The sequence below is a fragment of the Aulonocara sp. 'chitande type north' Nkhata Bay genome, linkage group LG7 (genome assembly GCF_057382095.1).
Source record: "Aulonocara sp. 'chitande type north' Nkhata Bay isolate Kocher_YH1m ecotype deep benthic linkage group LG7, A_spYH_male_GT1.1, whole genome shotgun sequence".
NCBI lineage: Eukaryota > Metazoa > Chordata > Actinopteri > Cichliformes > Cichlidae > Aulonocara > Aulonocara sp. 'chitande type north' Nkhata Bay.
The window spans coordinates 30,765,671-30,781,516 of NC_141350.1; the positions used below are offsets into that span (position 1 = coordinate 30,765,671).

Consider the following 15,846-nt stretch of genomic DNA (forward strand, 5'->3'; position numbering starts at 1 on the left):
TGTTTGTTTTTAAATTTTCCTCGCTAAATATCTGTTGGGGTGACACGGAGCATCATATTGTACTGTGTGTTCTGTCTGTCTGTCTGCCAGCCTGCCAGCCTGCCGCGTTAGTTTATTTTGTATGCTGTTCAGCCAGTTTTCTGTTTTGTCGTCCAGCATTAAAGCCTTATTTAAGTTCACCTTTTGTTTCCGTGAGTCTGCATTTTGGGTCTTTTTCCTGCCTGCACACAGCCTTCACTTGACAGAAGATCGCGACCATATTATGGACCCAGCAGACATCGAACTTCAGGAGCGACGCCGAGCAGCCTTTGTCCAGCTGGAGGAGGAACTCCGCTGGAAGCCATGGCTCACCCCTGACGTCGGGCGCATTTTCGTTGAAACCAAGCACACCATTGTTTTTCTTGTGACATTACCAATAAGTTTGATGTGTCACATGGCCCTCTTCCTTTTGAAAAAACAAAAGTTTTATCCAAGATGGCCGACTTCTAAATGGCCACCATGGTCATCACCCATCTTGAGGAGTTTGCCCCCTCACATATACTAATGTGCCACAAACAGGACTTTAATATCACCAACCATTCCCATGTTATTACGGTGTATCCATATAAATGGCCCACCCTGTACTTCAAATAACTCACGCTATACCTTGTATTTCCTTCCCTGTAAAATATTTAGGCACAACCTACATTGAAACTCAAATAAAATGCATAAATAAATAAAATAAAACAACTAAAGTCTGTTTAATTATAGGGGAATAATGCCCTTACTGTCGGGTCATATTATAAAGTGTCACCCAGGATTTCGCAAACTCGCAAGTGACCTCTCAATAGATACGGCCACATTTTAAACCCCTGAGTCTGTGACTGCTCTGTAACGCTACATGGTCAGAAACAGAAGCTGGTTTACTTTGGCAAAGATGCACAGAAAGAACGTAGCCAAAATAACTGTTTAGGTTTTTTTTTTGTCAGTGACTTTGGTGAGAAGCATTTTGAAGTAAGGGTGGTGTTTCTCCACCTTTAATGAGGCATTGCACTGTTTACTTCAAACTCTCAATCATTTTGTCCCATGGTGCAGTTAGTTTGTGCAGATACCAACATGCTAATCAAACTTGGGTGTGGACTAAAACAACCACATTGAAAGCCTTCGGAGTAGGTGGTCTTGATCTGGTTACAGTTGAACTCCGGAACAGTTAATTTATGGTGCAATTGTGATCCAGTCAAGTTTCTTCTTCCTGTATTTATTTATTTTTTGCTCTTCCCCATCTACTCAGTGGGCACACTTTACTTCTTTCTGTGGGAAAGGAAATTATTGTTTTTTGTTTTGTATGTTTGCATTGGGTGAATTACTGCTGCCCATGTCTTCATTTTTATTTAATTTTATTTGCACACATTAAATCCTTCATGCATTTGTGAGATCTTTGTATTGTCAGAGAAAGAATCACGAATGTATTCAACATCACAACACTAAATGCAAACAGAGCCATACAAAGAGAATGTGCAGCCAAGAGAAGATTAAAAGCACAGAGCCCTAAATAGGTGTCAAGGTGATTACAAGGTGATTACATAAAATATTAATTTGCCTCATTTTTTTACTGCTTGCTGCACTTTCAATTAATTTAGCTGTTTAATAAACCCATCATCCATCCATTCGCTTACGCTTCTCCTTTTCAGGGTCGCGGGGGGCGCTGGAGCCTATCCCAGCTGTCATAGGGCGAGAGGCGGGGTACACCCTGGACAGGTCGCCAGTCTGTCGCAGGGCCAACACACAGACAGACAACCATTCGCGCTCACATTCACTCGCACAATCACACCGAATGGCAATTTGGATTTTCCAATTAACCTATCCCCACAAGGGTTTAATAAACCCATCTATTAAATTATTTAACTTTTTAAAAAAAATCTTTTTATTCCTTTTTTTCCTCCATCTATTTATTTTTAAGGCATTTTCACTTTGCTTTCAGTGCCAGAAACTTCCAGTCAGTTTATCAGATTCCTGTAGCACTTTTACTTCCACTTTATCAAACAATGGTTTGTTCAAGTCATTGGCATTGGTTGGAAACACCAGATTATTAACTGCAGTTAATTTAATGGATGTTAATAACAGCAGTGGTTTTCTGGAAGTTACACTAAGCTCTTTTGCTATTAGCTCTCTAACATCACCCTATGCTTTCATTTATTCGGGTGTCGTTGTTCCAAAATGGAAATTTGGATTCAGTTTACTCAAAGACGTCAGTACAGAGGTTTTCAAGGCACATGGGGAATGATTTTCGAGTGGACTTTGATTGCAGAGCAGCTTTGCCCTGCGTATTTGGGTTGGCCCTGCATAGGCGTAGCTGAGTTAGGAGAAAAAAAATGTTTTGCTGAGAAATGCAAGCACACTCATGAACAATATAATTTATAGAGAAAATTCAATTACCTGTTTTTAATTTGTTTCTCTCAAATGTTTTTTTCAAATCTAAGGGTAAGATGACATGAACCTACATGGCTGTAGGTCTTTTTTCTTTTTAATATATTTTCATTCTTATTGACTTCTGTAATGTACAGGGTGAACCTACAGCCATGGACCTTCTGTTGTTCCCCCATCTACAGGGTGAACCATTTATATTATATATAATAAAATGGGAATGGTTGGTGATATTAAAGTCCTGTTTGTGGCACATTAGTATATGTGAGGGGGCAAACTCCTCAAGATGGGTGGTGACCATGGTGGCAATTTAGAAGGCGGCCCATTTTATTATATATAATATAAATGGCCCACCCTGTAGATGGGGAAAAACAGAAGGTCCATGGCTGTAGGTCCACCCTGTACATTACAGAAGTCAATAAGAATGAAAATATATTAAAAAGAAAAAAGATTGCAAGTCAGCTTTATTCCATGATGCTAGAACATGTATGTGATCTTGAGGAATGAGGCTCCCTGTGCTGCAAATATATTTGCTTCACAAACTCACTGGTTTGCAAAACACAAAACAAGTATTTATTTAACCCTTTAATGCACCCATGTATTTAAATTAGTCTTTCTGAGGTAGCATTAGCAGTAACAGAAGAAGAAGTGGATAGAAACAATAACAGCTGGATAGAGGACATCACAGTCTCTGTGTATTAAAGGCCTTACACCTGCATTACTTTTAAAACCCTCTGGTTGCAAAAAGAAGTATGAATGTATAGAAGAGAAATCAGAAAATAACCCTGTGTTGTTTTGGATTCACGACTTCTCTAATCACTTTCTTGATGTGTTTGTGGTCAGAGTCACTCAATTTAAGCCATTTTGAACACAACTTGGTGTTTAGTCTGTAAATTATGGTCCCACTCAGAGTCAAAATGTAGAATAAAGCAGCTTATGCGTTAGGGTGGGCCCAAGTACAGAGTTTTCGGCTCAGACTCATGGTCATAGCAAGCTAAGATACCCCAAACATTCAGCTTGAATCGTCAAATCCAGAATATAATTCTAAAATTTGAACACAGTGGGCTGAAACGCATACTTGTCTTAAAGCTATTTGGCAGGTTAAGGAAGTATAAAGAAGTAATCCAATCCAAAAAAATGTTCAAATAAATAATGAAATTCCTATTTGCGTACAGCCTGTTTCATTGCATTGTTTCGTAATCAGCCATCCATCCATTTTCTACAAAATCTAATTTATGTGTGTGCAAAAATCATTTTGGTATCTGCTAAAGGCTCAGAGGTGAGGCCCACATTTAATGTCTGAAGTTCTTATGATGAGAAGGTTTGAGAGGAAACGTGCTTTACGCCATGCGTTTGAACTTTGGTTATTTGGACTTGCAGGTGAGAAGTGGAAATGAGTTTCCACCTCTTGTTCAGGCTCTACTTGGTGTGGTCTTGCACCCACTGACACAGCCTGAGGCAGTAAGTCTGTGGACTGACGGTTGAGAAGGACCGACCGGGGTGCCTCAACCTCTTCCACAAATGCTCCAGCCTCTTCTTAAAACTGTAAACTGTGAAAATGTCAATGATGCCGACAAAGTAGCGCTGCTCAGGGCCATCAATGATGTGAAGAGGATTCTTTAAGTTTGGCAGCAAACGTCGGTTTTGGGCTTGGAAGTCTTGCAGCTCAGCCTCGGCGCTTGCTGGCCCAGCATCCTTTGCACATGTTCGAGGAGAGCTGCTCCTTGATGCAGCTTGAGAGTGTGGTGTCTTTAAGCCGCTGTCTGTTTCAGATAAGGATAGGGCAGGGTCCTCGTCCACGACTGCTCCGGGAACTGTGGCTGCATTCATATGGATTGGACTGGAGCCTGGATTCACAGACCTGAAAAGAAAAGCCATACAGATGAGAATGAGTCACTGAAACGGACACCCTAATTGACCCTTTTGTAATCCTTTCAGTCCGGTCTAGACAGATTACAACAGAGTTTAGGGCACCAAGTGAATCCAGACTGAATATACACATTGAATTCCCACGCCATTATACTCATGCATTAATTTCTGAACACCAGGTAACTGATGACTCATTTAGGGTTAAGCCTGGGGCTTGGGTTAGGTTACAGTCTACCATTTTTTATAATATTTATTCAAATTTGAAACAGTTAAAAAGAAAATATGTTAAGAGAATATATAGTCAAAAATCTGAAAGGTAATATCTTTTGGTTTCTGAGAAATGAGCCTAAATAAAAGCAACCCAGAGCAACCCTAAAATTCCACACTGGTTACTGCTGGCCTAATGGGTGTCAAGATGGTAAAGGCAAATATTTCATCCACCACTCCTATAGAAGAATGCACTAAGGCGTGTGGACATGGTTGAAACGACTGCTGGTTGAACATCAGAATGGAAAAAAGGGCTTATTAAATTGACTTGGAACTTGGTGTGGTTGGTGGTGCCAGACAGGATAGTCTGAGTCAGAAATCCTGATCTAATGGAATTTTCACACAAAATGGCAAGGTGCACAGAGAGACAGGGAACCGAATTAAATTTGAGCATGTTTTTTTTTTTTTTTTGCCTGTCCCGTTTGGCTCTTTTGCCATCAGAATTATTGTCTAAAGGCAAAGAAAGATGCCCAACGGATTTACTTTACCAAACTGACCATCCCAGCCTTGCCGTAATGGTCCATTTGATTCACCTTTTATTGTTTATTTTATTTTCACTTGCTGAATACGGGAAAGACTTGACTGGGGGAAAGAAGGGGAGAAAGAAAGAGGGAAAGAAAAACAGCTGAGAAGAGGGACGGGAGAGAAGGGCAAAAAACAAAAACCAACAGAATGGGCAGAAAAAAAAATACATCTATCGATCACCTGGATCACCTGTTGAGAAATAAAAAAGAAAACAAGCAGAAGAAAACGAGAGTAATAGAATAAACAACATCACAATGATATATGGGAATATGACAGTAAATACTAAATATTAAACATTATTGTGCAGCACATAAGATCAACAGAACACAGTGTGCTTTGAGGTAGGAGCCAAAAAGGGTGCAGTTTGTGGGTGTGATCACCCGTGTGTACACCTGTGAGCATGGACGCGCTTGTTTTTTTAAAAGGTTCCTTCATGTAATGATCTGCTAGAGGGTGTGGGGGGGCCACAGCCCCGTCCTCCAGGGCATGAAGCAGGTATGGAGGAGATCAAAACTCCAGACATCCAGAGGCCCCCAGAACACAAGAGACCAAGGAAGACCAACAGAGGGGCAGCCGCGCCACTGTCCCAGAAAGAGCTGAGGAGAGTCCCAGATGAGGGCTCACTCAGTAGCCGCGGAGCAGAAGCCAGGGCGGGTTGCAGTGACGTGCCCGTGAGCTCCGACGGCAGCCAGCTGTGCCTGAGTGACCGAGCCCCAGGCCGAGAGGCCGGGGGCACCCCACCTCCAAAGTGGCCCAAGCGAGCCCCAGGCTCCAGGCCCTGATAAGCAGCCGCCAAGGAGTGAGCCAGTGTGTACCCGGACACCCATCCCCAGACACAACGAACTGATGTCTGAGGGAGTCCGCCACCGGCAGGGGAAGTGGTGGGGGGAGATAGGCCTCCAAACCTTGGAGGGCCTGCGATGTCCCCAGAGAGGTGGCGTCTGATACCCAACCTGACATAAAGACACAGACATACAGGCACACACAGATACAAACATCCATTCCCACCCTCATGCTCTCATATGCACTTACTCCACACTCAACCAACGTGGAGACAGATATAAAGAGACGCTGTACACACGATCACACTCCCCAAGCGTACTCTACAAACCGGGTCTAGGTACCCTTGCCCCTGGAGGGGGGGACTGCACCCAGACCCAGGTGGTGTTACCCTTTTCCCTGCGGTGGGGAGAAGCAGACCGCCCCGACTCCGCAGCAGCAGGGAGGCCCCACACTCCAGACCGCAGTCGGACGACCAAGTCCTCCTTCTAGCCCCCCCGCTTCAGCAGGCCGCAGAGAACGGGGGTGAGAGAAGACTCCAAACCTCCCTCCACCCGCTCATTGTAGTGTTGATGTATGTGTGTTCTAAAGTGCATTTAAAACCCAGGAGGGCATGGAGCTACCTGCCAGAGAGCAGCAGGTAAGCGCATAGCCCCTCCTGCTAGCCCTCAATGTCTACGTGTATTTAAAATTGAGAGGTGGGCATGGAGCTACCTGCCAGAGAGCAGCAGGTAAGCGCATAGCCCCTCCTGCTAGCCCTCAATGTCTACGTGTATTTAAAATTGAGAGGTGGGCAACGACGCCAGGGGTGAGGTGTACACCCTGATGATAATTTGGATTCCGTGTAGCGTGTCCACCCCCAAGATCCTATATCTATGTGTAATGAGAGTGTGAGTAATGTGAATGTCTGAGTTGTGGGATAAAATTGAGGCAGAGGCAGCCAGAAGGGGACAGAGGGGGGGGATGCCTCCTCTGCACGCTGGTGACACACCCCTACTCCAAGGCCCTGCATGTGTCGGTGGTTGTGGTGGAGCTGGGGTCAGCTCCCCCGCTGACCCCAGTAGGCACCCCCATACTCCGCGACCCGCCAGGGAAAGTGGGCCCAGGCCCATCCAGACTGGGGCCCAGTGCAGCAGCGATTTCTGGGATTTCTGATTAGATGAAAGGTTTTTAAGCAAATCTGAGACCAGAAGTTTTGGTCTAAGTTAACTGATAAATCCGCTTCCCATTTTGCCATAGGAAGTGATATTGATTCATCTGTTTTAGAAAGCATTCTGTATATTTTGGATAGTAATTTGGGGGTTTTAAGAGTAAGAAACTGAACCACACTTGGTGGTGTTTGTAGTTTATTATGGATTTAATTTGTTGATATTCTAAAAATCTTTTCTTGTTGATCCCATATTGTGTAACTAGTCTGTCAAATGAAATAAATTCTGTTCCTTCTAGTATATGTTCTACATATTTGATTCCTTTACCACTCCAATCTGAAAAGTTTATCATATTATTGTTTTGTAATATGTCAGGGTTATTCCAGATAGGTGTACGTTTGCATGGGATTAATGAAGACTCCGTTATTTTTAGAAACTCCCACCATGCTGTCAGAGAAGAGCCGATGTTGACGCTTTTGAAGCATTCATGTCGTTGGATGTTTGAGCTGATAAATGGTAGATCTGAAATCTCTAGATTATTGTAAAGTGCTTTTTCTACATCTAGCCAAGGTTCATCTAAGAAGGTATGTTTTAGCCATCCTGAGATAAACTGAAGCCTGTTGGCTAAGAAGTAGTGCTGAAAGTTAGGTAGTTCTAATCCTCCTTTATCCTTGGTCTTTTGTAGTGTTTTTAAGCTTATACGTGGGGGCATATTTTTCCAAAGGAATTTGGACATATATGAATCTAGAGATTTGAGCATGTTGGGAAAGAGTGAAAACACAAGCGAAAAATGTAAAATGAGCAGTAGCAGCTATGTTTTAATGATGTTAGAGACTCAAAGCTGAGCACAGAATTAATAAAATTAGGAGGTGGCTAAAGTGGCTTTTTATTTTTAGCCATTTTCCATTGTGGAGGACAAAAAGCTTCAAACGTCTCCAGGCCTTAAACCTCGTTTGTGTAAAAATAAGGCTTTTATGAAAACACTGAATGATAAATTGATTCCTTGAAAAGTTTTAAGTTCAGTACTGAATATTACATAAAACTAGAAACAGTTGCATTTCCTGCGAAAGTGTGAATGCCATGTAGTGGAATCTGCTAAACAGCTGAAGAAGCAGAATTATCTGCTGAACAGAGGTGTAGAAGCTGAAGTGCTTGCTGAAGATGGCTGTATTTGAAAGGGTATACTGCAGAGTGATAAGAAAGCAGTGTGCATGCAAGCAGGGAAGATGTGCGGCAACCCCCACAGGTAGGATTCGAAACTTCGCCACTGGGTCTCACAGCGGCTACTCATCCCAGTAAGCCAAACCAGTTCTACTCCCAAGCAACGATATGATGAGAGAAAAAATGTGCACTGTGCAGAAGAAGCTGAATTGTGCTGAAAAGAGGTGAAGAAGCAGAACTTTGTGCTCAAAAGCAGTGAAGAAACTGAAATTTGTGCTGAAAAGAGGTGAAAAAGCTGAATTTTCAGCAAAAAAGAGATGGAGAAACTGAAAATTCTGCTGAAAAGAGCAGAAGAGGCTTAGATTTGTGCTGAAAAGAGGTGGGAAAAGCTGAACTGTCTGCTGAAAAGAGGTGAACCTGTTGAACGTTCTGCTAAAAAGAGATGAGGATACTGAAAGTTCTGCTGAAAACAGGCCAAGAAGCTGAAACTTCTGCTGAAAAGAGGTAAAGAAGCAAAAGTTTCTTCTGAAAAGGTGTAAAGAAGCAGAACTTTGTGCTGAAAAGAGGTAAAGAAGCTGAGGGTTTTGCTGAAAACAGCTGAAGAATCTGGAATTTGTGCTGCAAAGGGGTGAAGAAGCTGAAATTTATGTTGAAAAGAGTTAAAAAGGTTGAACTGTTAACTGAAAAAATTGTTGCCATAAGCAGGATTTGAACCCGGGCCTCACGGCATTCACACAATAAACTATATACACAGTCTCTTTGAATGGCAGAGATGCAGAAATGTGTGCAATTAGCACATGGCTCAGTGTCTGAGTGTCTAAATGAGACACACAGTCGTGATTGTGCACTTGCAGCTATTTATATTTCAAAAACTGGACACTGGTGCCAATTTCAGAAACTGAAAAGAAAAAACTGAACGTAACCCTAGCTCTAACTTTAACTGCAAATGAGCTGCTAATGACCTGTTGGTTTTGATTTAACTTTAAGACATTTATGCATTCACAGTTTCTTTGGAAGCTATGCTAATTTCTGTTTTTATAGTTGAGGTCTTGACTAAAAGTTGGCTTTATCAAATCTTTTATATGGTGCTTTGTAGTCAGGGCTTAAACAGCTGCGGTAAAACACACCAAACCCTACCAGCTTTGGAAAAAATGTCAGGAGAGACTGATGACGGAGTTTCCAACAGATTTAGAAACTACTGTTGGGGCTGGTATGCAGAGATTACATACCTAATTAGTTACTAAAAATGCTTTTTAATATTGATTTGGGTTTAGGGTTGGGGCTGGTAAGGCATTTGGTTTACCACTCACATGGTAAACCAAAACGTCATGTTTCTAATGTATTTTAGGTAGAATGATTATATTTTTGATTGCTAAGTCACTAAAAAACATTTTATAAATGCAAACAAATCACCTGAAGAGCAGAGTCCACCACTGAGGACTTACAGACCACAGGTACATCAAAAACACAGAGGCCTCTGTAATCCTGTCACTTAACATACACTAAAGCTGACGTGCATTGCTGTGGAAATATAACTGCTTTTCAGTACTGTCGATTGCTGCTGTGGATTTCAGGCTACTTTCTCATTGCAGCTTTTAATTTTATCAGTGAGAGAATAAGAGTCATCACTTTAGTATAAGGACAGATGAAGCTGTGGGACACAACCACAAAGTAATTAACACATAAAACATCACAGAAAAGCATGAATCCTGGTAATGGTGTCAGCTATTAATGTCAGTTACGTTGCAAGGTCTACAAAGATTCACCACAGAAGTAGTGCAGAAACCCTTGTTGACAAGCACAGAGGTAAGGCATTTAGTGTAGGTGGTCACCTGATCATTAACAAGTTCCTGTCATTAGGTTTTGGGTCATCCACCACCTTTTAAAGATCATCTTCCCTTCATGAGGCAAAATCTTGCATGACATTCCAGACCCAGGGCCACTAATGGTCATTTCATATTTCTTCCATTACCGTATAATCGGATCAATACTCGTCACCGCGGCACCAAGCTTCTTGCTGATGGCCCTTTCCCCCCCCTTCCAGCCTTAAGCATGTCTACAGTCTTGTCCCTGACTCCCTTTGTCAGCTCTTTGGTCTTTATCACAGTGTTGGAGAGGTTGGAATGACAGGGGTGCTTTAGGAACATGACGAATTGAAATTTGGATGAGCCACTCAATGACATGCAAATCAATTTATAATGTTTATGTAATAGGTTTTTTTTTCTGGCTTTTTGGTATTTTTGATATCCTGTCTCTCTCCATTAAAATTAAAGTACCATAAAAGTTAGAATCTGTTAATTTCTTTCTAAGCGAGTAAAGTTATAAATTCAACCAGGAATTAAATCTAACTAACCCTTGTTTATTTTAATTACAAAAAGTTTAATTATTAGTTAGAATATTGGCTCTATATCATCATGCAAACATATGTTCAAGAGAAAAGCAACAAAGAGCTTAGAGGCATATCAGTCAGACTTTACAGGGCTAAATGAAGCAGGCTTTATAGCTTGGGGAAGAAGACCTCAGACACTGACCATGAAGGCCCATTTCTACTAATGGACATCAAAATATTTATTATAATTCTTATTAGGCACACACATTGATTTGAGAAACCTAAATATACAAATAACAACTCTAATAAACCCAAATAAATGAAATACAGTGGGGCAAAAAAGTATTTAGTCAGCCACCGATTGTGCAAGTTCCCCCACCTAAAATGATGACAGAGGTCAGTAATTTGCACCAGAGGTACACTTCAACTGTGAGAGACAGAATGTGAAAAAAAAATCCATGAATCCACATGGTAGGATTTGTAAAGAATTTATTCGTAAATCAGGGTGGAAAATAAGTATTTGGTCAATAACAAAAATACAACTCAATACTTTGTAACATAACCTTTGTTGGCAATAACAGAGGTCAAACGTTTACTATAGGTCTTTACCAGGTTTGCACACACAGTAGCTGGTATTTTGGCCCATTCCTCCATGCAGATCTTCTCGAGAGCAGTGATGTTTTGGGGCTGTCGCCGAGCAACACGGACTTTCAACTCCCGCCACAGATTTTCTATGGGGTTGAGGTCTGGAGACTGGCTAGGCCACTCCAGGACTTTCAAATGCTTCTTACGGAGCCACTCCTTTGTTGCCCGGGCGGTGTGTTTTGGATCATTGTCATGTTGGAAGACCCAGCCTCGTTTCATCTTCAAAGTTCTCACTGATGGAAGGAGGTTTTGGCTCAAAATCTCACGATACATGGCCCCATTCATTCTGTCCTTAACACGGATCAGTCGTCCTGTCCCCTTGGCAGAAAAACAGCCCCATAGCATGATGTTTCCACCCCCATGCTTCACAGTAGGTATGGTGTTCTTGGGATGCAACTCAGTATTCTTCTTCCTCCAAACACGACGAGTTGAGTTTATACCAAAAAGTTCTACTTTGGTTTCATCTGACCACATGACATTCTCCCAATCCTCTGCTGTATCATCCATGTGCTCTCTGGCAAACTTCAGACGGGCCTGGACATGCACTGGCTTCAGCAGCGGAACACGTCTGGCACTGCGGGATTTGATTCCCTGCTGTTGTAGTGTGTTACTGATGGTGACCTTTGTTACTTTGGTCCCAGCTCTCTGCAGGTCATTCACCAGGTCCCCCCGTGTGGTTCTGGGATCTTTGCTCACCGTTCTCATGATCATTTTGACCCCACGGGATGAGATCTTGCGTGGAGCCCCAGATCGAGGGAGATTATCAGTGGTCTTGTATGTCTTCCATTTTCTGATGATTGCTCCCACAGTTGATTTTTTCACACCAAGCTGCTTGCCTATTGTAGATTCACTCTTCCCAGTCTGGTGCAGGTCTACAATACTTTTCCTGGTGTCCTTCGAAAGCTCTTTGGTCTTGGCCATGGCGGAGTTTGGAGTCTGACTGTTTGAGGCTGTGGACAGGTGTCTTTTATACAGATGATGAGTTCAAACAGGTGCCATTCATACAGGTAACGAGTGGGGGACAGAAAAGCTTCTTACAGAAGACGTTACAGGTCTGTGAGAGCCAGAGATTTTCCTTGTTTGAGGTGACCAAATACTTATTTTCCACCCTGATTTACGAATAAATGCTTTACAAATCCTACCATGTGAATTCATTGATTTGTTTTTCACATTCTGTCTCTCACAGTTGAAGTGTACCTCTGGTGCAAATTACTGACCTCTGTCATCATTTTAGGTGGGGGAACTTGCACAATCGGTGGCTGACTAAATACTTTTTTGCCCCACTGTATAACAGTTAGATACATATCAAGGGGTAGCTAAATAGTTTGCATGCAATTCAAATACAAAATATTCAGTGTAAATATTTGAGCTCCACATGCATTATATTATTCTGTGATTCAGGGCTTGTGCTTGAATTGAAGCCAGATATCAAGCATATCGTGGGCCAAAAACAAAAAGGCAACCATGACTCAGTGTCTGAATTTTATATTCGTCTGAAGCTGTGTCTACAGTCTGTAACTGAACAAAACCAGTAATGACTCAGTTTTCTTCTAATTTAAAGCAGAGTGAAAAAAAAAAAAACTTAAGTGGAGGAATTCTGCAACAGGACCCTATGCAGGAAGCTTAGTCTGGGAGCCCAGCCCACTGCTCTGGATGTGAGTGAGTGATGAAGCAGCATGCGTCACACACTAATGGAAATTACAATTTCTGGCTTAGGACGAGGTGTCTGATGCTCCTGATGTTCCACTTTTATTTTAGGAATGAAAAAAAAAAACATTCGGCCAGCGAGTTGTTTCTGATTGTTTTCTCTTATTTTGTCTTTAGTGCTCCATCTGCTGAGTTAACCTTGTTAATACAGCAGCTGGATTTTAAAACACGTTTGTGTTTGTGTTTTTGTGTTCGTGTTCATTTGGAGCTTTTGTTTCATACACCTTAAAGATCATAATGATGTCATGCTGTGCTTTCACTTTCTCCATGCTTGCATGTTGTCATGACTGCAGGTATTTGTTATTGTATGGATAAATCTGGTGTTAAGAGATTTATCTATATTTATTGTAATGTCAGCAAAGAAACAAACCAAACCCAGTCTGCTGGTGAGGCTCTCTGTACTTTCTGTGGTTGTTAGTTCAAAGAGCACTGGCTGAGACAGAAGTCTCAGGTTTCCTAAAACAGTGATGCAGTGCAATTCTCACAACGCGTTACCCAACATTTTAACAGCCATGTTTAAAAAATGTTTAATTTGTAACTCACATGGCAGAAATTCTGTGCATTTAGGCACGTAAACCTTTTGAAGATTAAACCAAGCATCAGGATAGGGAATTTGAATGAGGCAGTGCCATTAGTGCCAGACCGGCTGATCTGAGAGTTTCAGAAACTGCTTAGCTGCTGAGATTTTCCCGTACAACCATATCTAGAGTTTACAGAGAATAGTCTGAGAAGAGAGAGAAAATATCAAGTGCCAGGCAGTTCTCTGGATAAACATGTCCTGTTAATGAGGCTGACAAAAGAGAATTGCCAGACTGCTTTGACCAAAAAAAAAAAAAAAAAAAAAACCCAAATAAACAAAACAAAAAAAAAACCCTCTCTGAACACACATGTTGAATCTTGAAGCAGATGCAGCAGCAGGAGAGCACACCAGGTTTCATGCTTGGATAGAAAAACGTTGCGTGGTTCGATGAAGTTTGGTTTCTGCTGTGACATTTGGATTGAAGCTGCAGCAACTGTGTGATGTGTGATGTCAATATGGACCAAAGTCTCAGAGGAATGTTTCTAACACCTTGTTGAATCATGAAGAATTGAAGCAGTTCATCACTTTTCAGTGTTTTAAAATTGCTGGAATCCTCCCAAAATTAATACGCAATCAGAACTCTCTAAATGCAACAAAAATGAAAATCAGGGTACTAAAACGTACTTTTTTGCTCTTACGATGAGCGTAGCAAAGGAGAGGCCCTGGTGGCGCTCGTCATGGTGTAGGGGCTGATGAGCCAGGAGAAGGCTGTAGTCCAACACGTTGAGCTGGCGAAGGAAGTGTGTGTCAATTTCCACCTGTCGCAGGAGCCAGGAACGCTGCTGATCTAAACAATTAAACAACGCACAGCTCGAAAAACACAATACTGACACAAAAACTGGTATTTAATTGTTACTCCGGCACATGGACATGACATTTGCAGTGAGATACTGCAGTGACAGGCCTGGAAGAAGGTGCAATAATGCTACCTTTTGAACTTATACCCTGAATACATAAATGCTCTTACCCAGAGTGATGAACTGGCCCTCGAAGTTGAGGTCTTTGAGAACCATGATGATGTGGCTTCCCTCTGGTGCAGGCTCTGTCCAGCGACTCACCTCACAGCCCTTAATGTCATACCTGACAACACAAAAAAGGCATAACTGGATGTTTTCAAGGTTCTGCTAGAGGCTTGGACCATCGAAACGTGACCCAAAAGTTCCAGGAACAAGGTTCACCTGGTATAGGTGAACCCAATCCCTGGTACATAATGCATAGAAGGCACTACAAAGTAAATGTCTAAAAAGTGCAAGCGTGAAAAAAAAGTCACAAGAGAGTCACGGACAGCACCTGTCGCATCAGCATCCAAAGCCATGCAAGCATGTGCTAGTCTGTTTGTAAGAGATCGGAAGGTTTGCAGTTCCTGAGCAATAGTCAACTTCAACTTGTCGCATATGGATGCTTGTAAAGGACATCCTTCCAAGCTTACCTGGCATTGATGCGATCATCTGGATAAAACACACTTTGCATGACAATGAAGAACTTCTGGAACAGATAAATGGGAAAAAGTACTTTATAATCCTTTGTTTCACATTGTAATTCTCAACAGAACTGAACAGGCGTAAAATGTATCTGTACCTTTCGTCTTTGTGGGATTTGGATCCTGTGAACACCTAAAAACAAGCAACCAGTTACTTAATTGAGACATTTATTTTAAGTGGGATTTATTTTAAGTGGGATGTGGGATTTGCAACATAAAACCTCTTACTCTAAAACCTACTCTACGGTTTATTGCAAATGAGAACTCGCTGTCACCTGTTCAATTCAGTTTAATTCAGTTTTATTTATACAGCCCCAAATCACAATAAGGTGCTTTATTTTGTAAGGTAGACCCTACAATAATACATACAGAGAAAAACCCAACGATCATATGGATTATCCTTGCTCCCCTATGAGCAAGCAGTTTGGCGACAGTGGGAACGAAAAACATCTTTTTAACAGGAAGAAACCTCCAGCAGAACCAGGCTCAGGGAGGGGCGGCCATCTGTGGTGACCGGGTGGGGTGAGAGGAGGAAAGACATGCAGTGGAAGAGAGCCAGAGGTAACAGGAGATAAAGACAAAACCACCATGAGATGCAAATCACAACTCTAGGTAAAACAGAAAGAGAGTCCACCAGAAATACACGTACGATAACATCCAATACTTGTGATACTTAGACATACCAGGACAGTGGTGTAGCTTCCCTATGGAGGCTGAGGTTTATGATCCCTTGGTTCACCACCTTAGTCTGCCAATCCGAGGGCACTGTCCTTGTTTTCCATGTTTTGTGTTGGTGCATGGAATTGGTGACAAGTCGCATTCATCCGAGGGATTGTTCATAAAAATGTGTTTGTCATAATCTGTTCTTCAATTATTCACTGAAGTTCTGTACTGCAGTATTATTAAAGTTTAAGTTACTCATACAAGTAAAAAGAGCCAATGTTACACGAGT

The 15,846-nt window shown here is 41.9% G+C and overlaps 1 protein-coding gene across 4 annotated transcripts in view; it reads right to left on the reverse strand.

Moving 5' to 3' along the window:
• Positions 1-2,623: 2,623 nt before the first annotated feature.
• Positions 2,624-15,846, reverse strand: part of pip5kl1 (phosphatidylinositol-4-phosphate 5-kinase-like 1) — a 55,388-nt gene continuing 42,165 nt past the window's right edge. For all 4 annotated transcript variants that reach the window (XM_086299999.1, XM_086299998.1, XM_086299997.1 and 1 more), the window contains 5 exons: positions 14,993-15,027; positions 14,844-14,899; positions 14,382-14,494; positions 14,039-14,201; positions 2,624-4,264 (listed from right to left, as the gene is read on the reverse strand). In XM_086299999.1, coding sequence (XP_086156125.1) covers positions 3,823-4,264; positions 14,039-14,201; positions 14,382-14,494; positions 14,844-14,899; positions 14,993-15,027 — 809 coding nt within the window. In that variant the 3' untranslated portion in view covers positions 2,624-3,822. The remainder of the gene's footprint in view (positions 4,265-14,038; positions 14,202-14,381; positions 14,495-14,843; positions 14,900-14,992; positions 15,028-15,846) is intronic.